The sequence below is a fragment of the Cryptomeria japonica genome, chromosome 4, assembly GCF_030272615.1.
Source record: "Cryptomeria japonica chromosome 4, Sugi_1.0, whole genome shotgun sequence".
NCBI classification, from domain to species: domain Eukaryota; kingdom Viridiplantae; phylum Streptophyta; class Pinopsida; order Cupressales; family Cupressaceae; genus Cryptomeria; species Cryptomeria japonica.
Genome location: NC_081408.1, coordinates 735509388 through 735522039, shown reverse-complemented (window position 1 = coordinate 735522039; position 12652 = coordinate 735509388). Strand labels below are relative to the sequence as shown.

General features: G+C 36.0%; 1 protein-coding gene across 1 annotated transcript; it reads right to left on the bottom strand.

Annotated features, from left to right (window-relative positions):
• Positions 1-7350: 7350 nt before the first annotated feature.
• LOC131027457 (probable leucine-rich repeat receptor-like protein kinase At1g68400) lies at positions 7351-11144 on the bottom strand. Its single transcript, XM_057957534.2, has 2 exons — positions 9609-11144; positions 7351-8462 (listed from the first exon to the last, which is right to left on the bottom strand). Exons 1-2 carry the CDS (start codon positions 10942-10944, stop codon positions 7816-7818), a joined length of 1983 nt encoding a protein of 660 aa, XP_057813517.2. The 5' UTR covers positions 10945-11144; the 3' UTR covers positions 7351-7815.
• Positions 11145-12652: the final 1508 nt, after the last annotated feature.

The following is a 12652-nucleotide window of genomic DNA, read 5'->3' as shown; positions in this document are numbered from 1 at the left end:
CATGAGTAATTATTTTGCAGATGAAATGAAGAATGAATTTGAGATGTCATTAGTAGGGGAAATAAAAAATTTCATAGGCTTACAGATACAACAGATGGAAAATGGTATTTTCATTACTCAATCCAAGTATGTGAAAGAGGTTTTGAAGACTTTCGGTATGAGTGACTGTAAACCAGTTGGAACCCCAATGGTTATAGGTTGTAAATTGTCCAAAGATGATGCTAGATTTCAGAAGAATCCAAAGGAGGCACATCTGATGGCAACTAAGAGAATCTTTAGATATCTGAAAGGTACTGTTGACTATGGATTATGGTATCCATATGGTGGAAATTTTGATTTGAAAGCATACATAGATACTTATTGGGTAGGAAACATTGATGACCGGAAAAGTAATACCGGTGGATCATTCTTTTTAGGTGGAAGGCTAGTCTCTTGGAGTAGTAAAAAGCAGAGTTGCACTTCACAATCTACTGCTGAAGCTGAATATGTAGCAGCTTATATGAATCACACACAAGCTATGTGGATGAGGCACAATTTGGAAGGTTTGAAGATGGAAATCTCTGAACCTATAAAGATTATGTGTAATAATACAAGTGCAATAAACATTTCCAAAAATCTTGTTTTGCACGCAAGGACTAAGCACATTGAATTGAAATGTCACTTCTTAAGAGAAAAAGTTCAAAGTAAAGATGTTATCTTGGAGTATGTTTCTACCAAGGAGCAGCTTGCAAATATCTTTACCAAACCTCTGCCTAAGACCACTTTCGAGTATGTTAGAAGTCAATTGGGGGTTGTCCCTCTTCATGAAGTCAGTTGAGCATGATGTTGATTGCATCAGTCTTTGAATTACTTTTAGAATCTTATATGGACTGATCAAGGAGTGGATGTATTCCACAAGGGGAGCATCAACATCACAGTGAGAACAGAATTACATGTTTTACTTTCACTTTGGCATTATTGTAAAAGGGGGAGAAGAATTATGCGATTGAGGAGAAGAATTATGTGTCTGATTAGGTGAATACTTGGTAATGTAAACCAGGATTCCTATTCACCAATCTCAGCAGCAATCAGAGGCGTTGATATTTGTATTGCCATCAATGCCAAAAGGGGAGATTGTTGGCATTTTGAGTTTGTTGGTATTTTGCATCAACATTGCATTAATGATATGTTGTCATTGATGTCAATTGAACCAGTAAATGGCATTCATGTTATTGTTGATATTGTTGTTTTTGATATTAGCTAGTAACCAGTATGTTAAGTTTGTGAGATGAACCGGTGAACTGGTGTAAAGGGTTAAACCTTTCTATGTAATGTAACCGGTAAACCCTATCAGCTGTTAAACCCTAACCGACCAAGTTTGATGGTTTATTATTTGATAAGCGGTAATGATGGAGACATGTGTGATCATTTGATTGAGGATATATTCAAATTGTTTTGGCACGTTTGTTCTTGTCTAGGGAAGGAGCAAAGTGGATTGCATCTGATGCATGACATGTGATGGGTTACACAGCCCGATGAAGCGGTGATCATGGAGTGGCTGGAATTGTCTTGAAGAATGTGAAGAGATTGTCATGATTTCTAACAGTCAAGATTGAACCGACTTGTTTGTAATCTCGGTGATGAGAATTAGGTTTTTGTTGTGTTACCGACCTAATTGATTTCTATTTAAGTTCGATGAAGTTGTTTGTTAATGTTGTTGGCAAGGTTGGTAGAAAACCTGTTGAGTGTGTAGCTGCCAAACCGGTGAATGGATCTGCACTTTGAGTGAAGGCAAACTGAAGGTTATAGAAGGATCTAATCAAGCAAAAGTAGTGTTTTTCAGACAGATCAAGAAAACCCGTTGTTATCTAACAATTACAACAGAAGTTAAATCCCTTAACCGGGTAAGCTCTAACAAGCTTGGTTACTCATTAAATCCTCTAACAAGGTGGTCCATTAGCTTGGATTATTAAATCCTCCAGCGAGGTTACTCCTAAGAGGGTATTGTGCTTTTGACAAGGCATATTTGTAAATCCCTTAACCGGGTGATTCCTAATCGGAATTAGTCCTTAACAGGACTTATTGTAAAGCTCTAACAGGCTTTGGCTCCTAATAGGGCGAACTTCAAAAGAGTTCAGATAACTATCCTTGTGAGTTCCATCTCACCGTGGTTTTTACGTATTTGGGTTTTCCAGGTATAAATATTTGTGTCAAGTGGTGAATGCCTTTGTGGTTGTGACTTTATTTGTTGATATGGTTCATTTCTAATAAGGCATGTTATGTAGAAGCATTAAGAGATGAATATGTTTGAGTTATGATTGAGCATTGTTGTTTTACATAAATGTTGAAGTTGTTTACTGTTAAAGTTGTCATAACAGTTAAATCGGTTGATGTCAAGTATTCTTATGAATATTGATCGTGACTGAGATATGTTTACTTTGTTTAACTAAGTTTGAGTTTGGGAACTTTGTATTAGTTTTTCAATATACTGATTCACCGCCCCCCCCCCTCTCAGTATTCTACTGGATACTTACTCTTTCATCATACCATCACAAATGACATCCAAAATGCCTAAATGAGTAAAGCATTGTATTTTGGCTCCTATGTGGCCTATTTGTAAGGTTTATGATGTGTCCTAATAGGTTACATAGGCAAAAGTCATAGATTGTCAAGTTTTGTGGAAATTTGTCAAGTTTAGATGACAACTTTTGTTGTCAACTTGTAACTAATCTCCCTCCAACGACTACCTAATTCAAATTTTAGTTGGAGTTAGTTGAGGAGGTTGGAGAGACCTTTCTTAAGGCCTTGGAGGTCGAGGAGAAAGGATTGATGAAGTTTTGATGAAGTTTTGGATGTAAGATAGTGATCAAATTCAATAAACACTCAAAAATTTATCGTAACAATGTCTTGTACGGTCATTGTACGGGCTCCATGTGCAGGGTAAATCATTGATTTGAATAGGCCTCTGTGTTGATGCTCATTTGGCTTTGATTTGTCAGGAAAAGACTGAGAAATAAGCAAGATATCTGCATTTTTGTGAAAGGTGGTATGAAAACCCTCCAAAACCAGGGTTTCCGAGGAAATGCTCTCTTAACCCCTCATTCCTTTGGCCAAATTGGCTTAAAATCTAGGGAATGGTAGGGGAGAAAATTTATTTTAAGATTTACAAGGTTTCTGATTGGGTCGTTGAACTAGTGGATTTTGGGATCAAGCCCTAGGCTAGGCATCCTCATGTGACTAGCTAGTTTTGACTATTAAAAATTGTGTAGTAGTAGAAAAAAGAGTGGTGGACCCTATATAACGATGGATTTTGTGTTTTGGGATGTGTGCAGACCTTTCCCATCCATTGGTTTCGTTGGATTAAGCCATTGGTGTGTGGTTGCTTTGTAAAGGTGGCCTAAAAGCCCTATTAGGCCTCTTGTAGCAGCAACGTTTGACCCAATCAATGCAAGAGTTAGGGTCTAAGTTTTGGAAGAATTTTGTGTCACCAAAGGAGACATCAAAAAGTGTCAAGAGTCTGTGGTATCATTAGGAGGATTTTCAATTTTTTCCCTTAAAGGCTCAAACCAGGGCTACAAGGAATAGGTGCCTTGTAGAGGGCAAGTCATTTTGATTGAACTTGTACAAATAAAAGGGTGTTGTCTTGGTTGTGATCAATGTCTCTAGGGTTGGACAAGAGGTTCTATAGGGTCCATAGCTGCTTTTCAATGGTGGATGAGTTATAATCCAAGATTGGTCATAGGTAACTATAGGAGAGTTGGTGTCAAGGAGAGACTTGATGTGAGAAGTTGCATCTCAATGAGTTGATTAAGTTTATTAGGGATCAAAAAGGGGCTCTATTGAGCAACAAGAAGTGTAAAGGTGTCCTGGAATGTTGTTGACAGGATTGTCCAATACTGGCATGTTGTTGACAGGATTGTCCAAGAATCTATGAATGTTGAGACCTTAATTGAGGGCTTTGTAGGGTGAGTTTGTATGAGAAGCCTTTGTTTCTTGGGGCTCTGCATCGGTATTGAATTATGAAAACTATCATATTCGATTGTAAAAAATATACAAATTTTGATTGTTGAATTATTTAGTTACTACATCTAAATTTAGGTGTGGTGTACCTCATTTGATGAGGCCAACCATAAATTTTGCACTAATTTAATACAATATGCATCATGTTAACTTGAGTCAAAATATAATACTTAACTTATTAATATATTGACAACAAAGTCTCAAGAGAATATTTCACTTTTTAAAATACAAAGACTTTTCACCTAAAAAAGGGTAAGCCTTAAAAAGTATAAAAATGCCTAGGGAAAGCATGTTTTTCTATAGACAAGCCTTACCAATATTGGTTGGAAGAAGTTGATATACAAAATGCAAGACTTATCAAAACCTTAAATAGATTAATATATATTAAAGTATACACTATAGGTTCTAGTGTATTAGTTGAATTCTTTTATATGATATCTTATTCTAGAAATATGTTTCTATATATTTTACAGGTAGGAACTATACAATCAATAAATCTATCTGTAAGTAGTGCTTAGCATATGTAGCAAAAAGATTCTTTCATAACTATAATTTAACATTAATCCTTTTAATTTCAATAAAGTATTATTATGTTGAACCTTTGAAGCTTCAAGCAAAGTGTCAATATTAATGTTAATAAGTTTAAAGTATGTTGTTACTCTCTTTTAATCTTGAAATATATCTAAAAAATTATTGCATAATTATATCTTATAACTTTTATGACAATCTTAATTAACAGAACAATAAACAAATCCTTTCCCCCAAAAAAAAGATATTGCATAAAGAATACTCTATAAAATACTTTATATTTCCTCTTTCCTTTCCGTCAACCTACATTTCATGGTGAAAGAGAGTTTATAGTCAATGCACACTACCATTTATGTTTTCGTTTACAAAAGTGGCGTTAACTAGGGTGTCGACCCTTTACATAGTCAGAGACTATCAAAAAGAAAAGCTTGCAGTATGTAAAAAACAACACATCGGAGCAAGCCCTGAACAAGCAAGGTCGGACAAAAGAAAAAGACCGATCCAACCTTCAACAACTCAGGATCAACTCAAGGAGGGGTATGGACACCCGAGCCTTGGGGTGGCGGAGATGACTTCTCCTTTCGCCTGCAACAAACAACAGTCTAGGCGATACTGTCATTGGGACCATCAAGGGAATGGTCAAGCGGTAAGGATCCTGCTTGGAAACCATCAGTAGAGTCAGTAGAAGGTTGTTGTAAGACACTACCGTTTATGTTATGATGGCATATACCATATAGTTTTCAACTAAATTAGTATCTAGATATGGATCTAAATATAAATTCAAAAGAATAATACATTTGTTGAGCTCTATTAAGAACCTCTAAAGCTAAGAGACCAATCTGAGAAAATTATTTTATGGATTAGTTGAAAACACAAAAGAAAAACTTTCTACCTTCCCAATAATATCTGTTTGCCACAAAAAACTTTATTCTTTGGTTGTGGGGCTTGTTATAAAAACGACAATTTGACATGTTCCCTATAGTAATTTACAACCTAGTAAATTAGAAGGGTGGCAATCAACTTTTGCTAACTTTATGAATATGTTATCACTTTGCATCTCAATTCCAAATCTACATTTGTTTGTTTATGTTATTTATTGTTAATATTGCATCATTTAGTCTAGTTCTTGCATATACAATTTCCAATCAATCAAACACAAAAAAAAAAAACCACAATTGCCCAACTCTCCCAAGGTTTTGTAGTGGGGCCTATTGATTATTCTCCAATGTAATTGATGGGATTGGGTTTGATTCCTTGTTTGCATATTTAGACTAGTGAATCTCATTACCCTACATTACACATATATCTTAAAAACTCTTACATAATTATAACTTTCATAACCATCATTTTTAACTAAAAAAAATCCTTCCAAAAAATAAAAAATTATTAGATATAAAATACTTTATATTCCTCATTGCATTTAGTCAACCCATATATTGTATGGTAAAAGAAAGTTTGTAGATACTAACATTTATATTATAATGGTATATACCATATAATTTTCAACTACATTAGTATCTAGGCATGGATCTAAATATAAATCGAATAGCTCTGTTAAGAATCTCTACCTTTAAGAGACCAATCTGAGAAAATCCATAATATTTTATGGATTGGATAGTTAAAAGAAAGAAAAAAAAAACTTTCTACCTTATTTGAAAAAAAAGAAATAAACACTTTCCTTTTTGTTCGTGGGGCCTGTTATAAAAGCAACAATTTGGCAGGCTTCCTGCAGTGATTTACAACCTAACTTTTGGTAACCTTATGAGTAAGTTATCGCATGCCTGTACTGGAGGTTAAAATATTCTTTTGCTTGAAACCATCATATGTACTGATAATTGTCACTTGTTATCTGCAACCACCATAGGCCTTTTGTCTGACAGACAAACGAGGAAAATATCAGCTTAACTTTTCCTCCCTCATATTGATGATGAGAATAAGTGGATATCATGTGCCACAGTAATTTTGGATAGTTTTGTTGATGTGGGTATCTATGGTTTGACAGTTTGGTTAAATTCATGTGCCACCCAACACTAACATCTGATTGATTACTACAGCATATGTGTGTATTGATTTCTATTCACAATCTTTTGCATAAAAGCAGAAAGTAGTGTTGTTCAATAAATCTCTTTATGATTCATGTCTTCCTGTAATCATGAGACCTGTAGTGACATGTGGGGCATCAGTTGTCCCCCAACCTTGAAAATTCAAACAGGAAAAAAAAAAGTTACAAAAGCAAATATTCTCCTATAAAGAGGAAGAAATTATTGCAGCTATGCACGCATGAATCACCGGTGTTTTTTCAAATCATGACTACTCAATAGAGCTGTCAAATCAAACTATTTTGACAAGGCAAAGCAGATGTTTTCCCACAAGATTTCTCTAGCTTTATTGGAGTAGAAATTTCAAATGGGTTAGTTTCAAATTAATCTTCTTTAATTTAACAGCCAAGATGATCGACAAATGAAGTACTGAAGTGCATAATTTGGATTGTAATGTAATTGGGGACATGATCAAGATTAAGTGGTGTAAACAAAAATAAGGAACATTTCAAACATCAATTAATAATATTAAGTTTCTACAATCTATTAAAGCTGTTAACTAGTTTCTGGAATTGATGATGTAGTACTTTTTTATCATCAACATTTTGGATCACACTCTGTAATCCATCATCAGAATGAAGAATGCGATAGGATAAAAATAATTTTGTTGCAGACCAAAAAAATAAAAATAATCATTTCAAACATCACTCAATTAGTTACCTCACACTCCACTACACTCCACTAATGACATTGAATAATCTCACCCAATATTTACTGCACAAAATTTAATAAAAAAGCACATCATATTTACATTGACTTAGCCAGTGAGAAAAAGTTGAAAAACTATTGTATCAAGTCTAATACATCAAATCCAAACTCTGTTCTTGTCACAGTAAATATTACTGTGTGACATCATCCTGTATGGCCTGAGTACTACAAAAGCACTTGTCACATGACAGATAAATTCAAAACTCCTTTCAAATTCTCTAAACTTGAACACATACATATCAAGACTACATAGAAAAATAAATGTGGCAAGGTTGGAAGACATGTATGCTTTGCCTTGTTGGTTAAATGTCTGAAAAAGATAGCTAGCTAGCATACTGATTTAGCAAGAACTCTCAACTCTTTCGCTTCTGAGTCATCTGGAAAGAGCATAAATGTTTAGCAAAACCATAACACTATTGTAATCCAATGGGGACTTTGTGAGACCCTATGTATCTCCAATGATAGTGTGGAAAATTGAAGATCATATGCTCCTAATTCCCGAGTCTTCTGATACAGAAGGAGATTCAGCTATTGAATGAACTGGGTCCTCCATAGGAGACTGTTGTGCCCCGATCTCTTGAATCAATTTCACCACATGACTCATCTTTGGGCGTTGTTGAGGAGATTGTGAGGTGCAGAGCATTGCAGTGTGAAGCATGCTTACTAGTTCCTCTTCAATGTTCTTGAACCTCATCAACTCTATGTCAAACACCTCTGATGTCCATTCCTCTCTAACAACAGATTGCACCCACCTAGGAAGGTCAATGCCTTCCTCTTGTGTCTGAGTTTGAAAAGGGGCCTTACCAGTAAGTATTTCAAGCAGTAAAACTCCAAAGCTGTATACATCTGCTTTCTGGGATATCTTTTTGGTGGCAGCCTGCTCAGGAGCTCTGTATCCCACCATTCTCAAAGCTGCAACAGATGGGCTCACAAGTAGTGCAAGTCCAAAGTCTGAGATGCAGGCATTCCCACTTCTATCTAGCAAAATATTTGAAGACTTGATGTTTCCATGGCCTATCTTGGGTGATTTGCAGTAGTCATGAATGAATGCCAAGCCCCGGGCTGCACCCAATGCTATCTTCATTCTAGTTGTCCAATCCAGGGCTGTCCTACCAGGGCCGCGACTACCTGAAGGAACAAGTCATTGTAGTAAATGTTAACATTAACAGATATTGGAAACATGTATCCTAGGTTGCAAGGAAAACAGAGATTTTTTCAATGGAGTGTGGATGTGAAAATACACTTGTGAAAGGAAAATGAAAAGGGGTTTCATCCTAAAGCTACACTCTCATCCTTGATGACATGGATTAGTCATTACTGGGGTTTCATTCAATACAAACCTATATCAATTTGGTGTATGTAAACAAGATAGCGACTCAATATGCAGTTCCGAAAAACCATATTTAGCATTAAGAACATATTTGCAGGTGGCAAGCATTAAGAAAAATACAAGTTTCTCTGTTTACCTAATCAAGTAAGAACTTAGCATTACTTAATCAGGTAAGAACACATACTTAACATTACCTAATTAACATGGGCGCCAGCTAATTTGTTCATTTAATCAAATCAGAGCTAGGAGTCTTCACATTTTCCAAAGATTTGAATGGATTGTACTCTGCAAAATTACTATGACAGAACCAGTTTTCTTTTGGGATAACTATTGAAGTTCTACAAGGACATAGGGTCTCCCTTACTGAGCTTTGAAAACTCAGTTAGCCCAGGCCTTAGTCTAAATGCTTGTTTCTTTTCAAGTTATTTGGGTTCGGTTATTAATTATAGGTTTCAAATTCTCAGGTAGATTTTGGCTATCAGTACTCTAAGACTTCAACTATGCCATCCGCAGCCTAACATTCATTGCAGGCACAAACTAGATGGCATGCATTTAAAAAAGTTAGCATACTTTTTCCATGGTATCTATAAAGTTGAAGGAAAACGGAGCACAAAGAGAGTCTATTACTTAAACGGACTCAATGAAATATACAAAGCCTATAACAAAAGAAATGAACGACTGATGTGGTACTCTATTTAAAGCTTCCATACACTTAAAACCCATCCATAGTTTCACTACAATTGGCTTCTGATGGCCTGGGAAGTTAAAAGCAATCCACAGAGTGAGACAGAATAGCCTTATTAAAATATCTTGAAATGCCATATGAAACAAAGCAAAACAAACTTTGCCCATTTTTTAAAACTGAGTAATATGGACTATATATAGGTCGCATATTATGATAAATGAAGCTAATGAAATGAGGGTGGAGGAAGGAAACTACATACCATGAAGAAGTGCATACAGGCTTCCATTTGGCATATAGTCATAGACCAGCAGTTTTTCCTCCTTGGCATAATAATAAGCCCTCAGATTCACCACATTTTGATGTCTCAGCTTTCCCACCACTTCCATATGCTGCTCAAACTCCTTCCTTCCAACACCATGCACATCCTTCAATCTCTTGACCGCAACAACAGACCCATCTTCCATGATAGCCTTATAAGCACTGCCAAAGTTGCCCTTTCCAAGCATTTCTGCAGAGGCACGAAGAAGGTGCTCCAGCTCAAAGGGCCTTCTGTCCTCAAAGAAGACAAGCTTGCATTTATCTGTACTGGTTTGGGGCTGATTGGAACACTGATTTAGATCATGGGCAGGCTTCTCTTTTTCGCATGACCGCTTAACCTTAGTCTTAGGGACCCTCGCCTTGTTTTTATCGCCCTGATTTCTCCAGTAGTAGCAAAAGACAAGACAGGCTATGAGTAACAAAACTGCAACATCTCCTACCACTATTGCTACAATGTTGCCCTTGCTCAGTTTTGTATAATGGGTAGTTTTCGGTGATGGCAAGGGATTTGAAATCATGGAGGGCTTATTGTTAGCACCTGGGGGAGTAACATCTGTGCCCGCATTACTATTACTAGTATTACTAATACTACTATTACAGCTATACAAAGGGTTGCCACAGAGTCCTCCATTGCTTCCAAAAGAAGAGCTTGGAAACTTGGATAAACTTGCTGGTATAATACCACTCAATCTGTTGCCTGAAACATTGAATACTTCTAGAGTTGTCGGCAGCATAAGCTCTGAAATGTCACCTGAAAATTCATTGTTATCAAGTCTAAGAGTGAGCAAATGGGTCAGAGAAGCAAGAGTCACAGGAATCTGCCCGCTAAGTTCATTGCCTGAAACATCCAATCTGACCAAATGATCTGAGGAGCTGACAGACAAAGGCAATGGACCTGAAAAATGGTTTTGGGAGAGAAACAAGAGCTTGAGGCTTCTCCAGTTAGAGAGGTCAGGAAGAGGTCCTGTGAATGAGTTTTTCTTCAAGCTCAATATTCTAAGTTCGTCTAAGGCTGTCAGGGCTTGAATAGATCCCACCAACTCCAGATTTTCAAGCACAATCCTCACTACTCTGCCATTTTCACAGTCCACTCCATACCACCTTCTTCTGCAGGGATTTTTATGGGTCCAAGTAGCCAACTTGTTGGTTTTATCAGAGGAGGCCTTGAAAGCCACCAAAGCATGATAGTCATTTTGCATTTGAGCTGCATAGCCTTCAAGAGACATAACCAGCAACATCATGAACATGATCGGCTTCTTCTTCTGTTGATTCTCCATTGCTGCACCCTTGCCTATGAATGACAATAGTTCTATGAAAAACTATAGGCCACGTACATTGTAAATAGAGAGAACGGCATGAAAATGGCGTATAAAAAGTGATTTTGGTTCAGGTTGACTGCACACTAAACAACACTACACGTACTCACACGAGCAGACTCTGCTGCATCCAAACATGTTTGCTGTGGTCTATCTATTGGGTTCAAAAGAAAATAAAGGAAACAAACCTACAGTTAATTGCTATCATCTTTACTTTTAAATTTTCAGCTATAATGGGGGGCATGTGTGCCCCACCCATTACCTTTTGGATGCCCTACAGTTAATTGCACCAACAATATTTAGAATCTTCCTAACTCATCATTTCAGTTTAAAAATTCTGAGACTTCAAAATTAAAACATTTTGGAGCAGGTTAAGGGAAGGTATCATTGGTCTTATAGCTAATTTGTATATCTTAAGTTTCTAATTGGTATATTGGATTTTGATAACTTTTTTGTTTTCTATGTATGTGATTTTTAGAGCTTATAGCTATTGTTTGAGCTTTTGGGTAGTTACGACAAACGTGGGAGGATTCGTTATGTATGCAAGGGTCAAAAAGTGGTCAGATGGTGTCTAATACATAGTCTTTATTGTGCCATTAATCATTCACTTTGACCACCACAAAATTAGAACAATTGATCCAATACTTATGCACAAATGGCTCATCGTGTGCAATAGGTACCATAAAGTTGCACAATTCCTCTAATTAGTAACCTTTTTCTCAACTATTGGGTATACTTAGTTGGCTATTGACCCAATAGATGACTTTTTGGGTGGGGTTTAATTAGCATGTTCCAATGAACGATTATTGGAACATGGACAATATCAGAGCCCCTTCCCCTATGTGATGCATTATTATAATAGGAAAATCAAATGCATTGCATTTTCCCCCCTTCCTTTTAAATTCATTTTAGTTAGGTTACTTCGTTTTCTATTTTTTAGGATCAACCTTAATCTTTAGATTCATCCATTTCTTATCCTAAATCAAATTTGTACTTACATAAGTGATTTGGTTTAGATGTATAGTTATAAAAATGGTGTGTGAATATTTAAAATTCAAAGTTAGGGTTGTTAATTTTTTCGACCTGATCTTTGTGTTGGCTAGTCGCATGAAATACTTCAATTATGACATTTAACCCTTGTTCATTTTAGCATAACCTTGCATCTAGAAAGTAATTTGACAAGATCATTCAAGATATATTCACTATTGCATTGAATTCAAAGTATCCAATTACTATATTTTACTTGCTTCATTAACTAGGACATCCAGTATATATTTGTTTCTTATCTTTGATCATTCTCCAAGTCATTGATGTTATCCTTATAGGATTTGACACATGGGAGGTATTAACCTTGTCATATGCAAACTCTCGACCACAGAACCAAATTTCTATAATAAAATAAACATGGAAATTTATGGCAAGTTGAAGGAACACATTCAAAAAGATCAAATCCACATATTAGATAAAGCATGCACTTGTACATGTGATGTAGTCATTGATAAATGGTTTAGTGAATCTTAATCCAACCATGTAGCACTAACACGCATACTAAACCATACATCAAAAAAATCCAAATATACAACAAAATGAATAAAGAAATGATGCATTTTATTCATTTAATAGCTACACTAAGGCACTTGGCTTTGCAATTAGACCTTGAAGCCTTAAT

Coding starts and splice junctions, on each gene's coding strand:
- LOC131027457 (XM_057957534.2), bottom strand. CDS start 10,944: ATGGAGAATCAACAGAAGAAGAAGCCGATCATGTTCATGATGTTGCTG. Junction 8,463..9,608: donor CCTGTATGCACTTCTTCATG/GTATGTAGTTTC, acceptor TTGTTCCTTCAG/GTAGTCGCGGCCCTGGTAGG.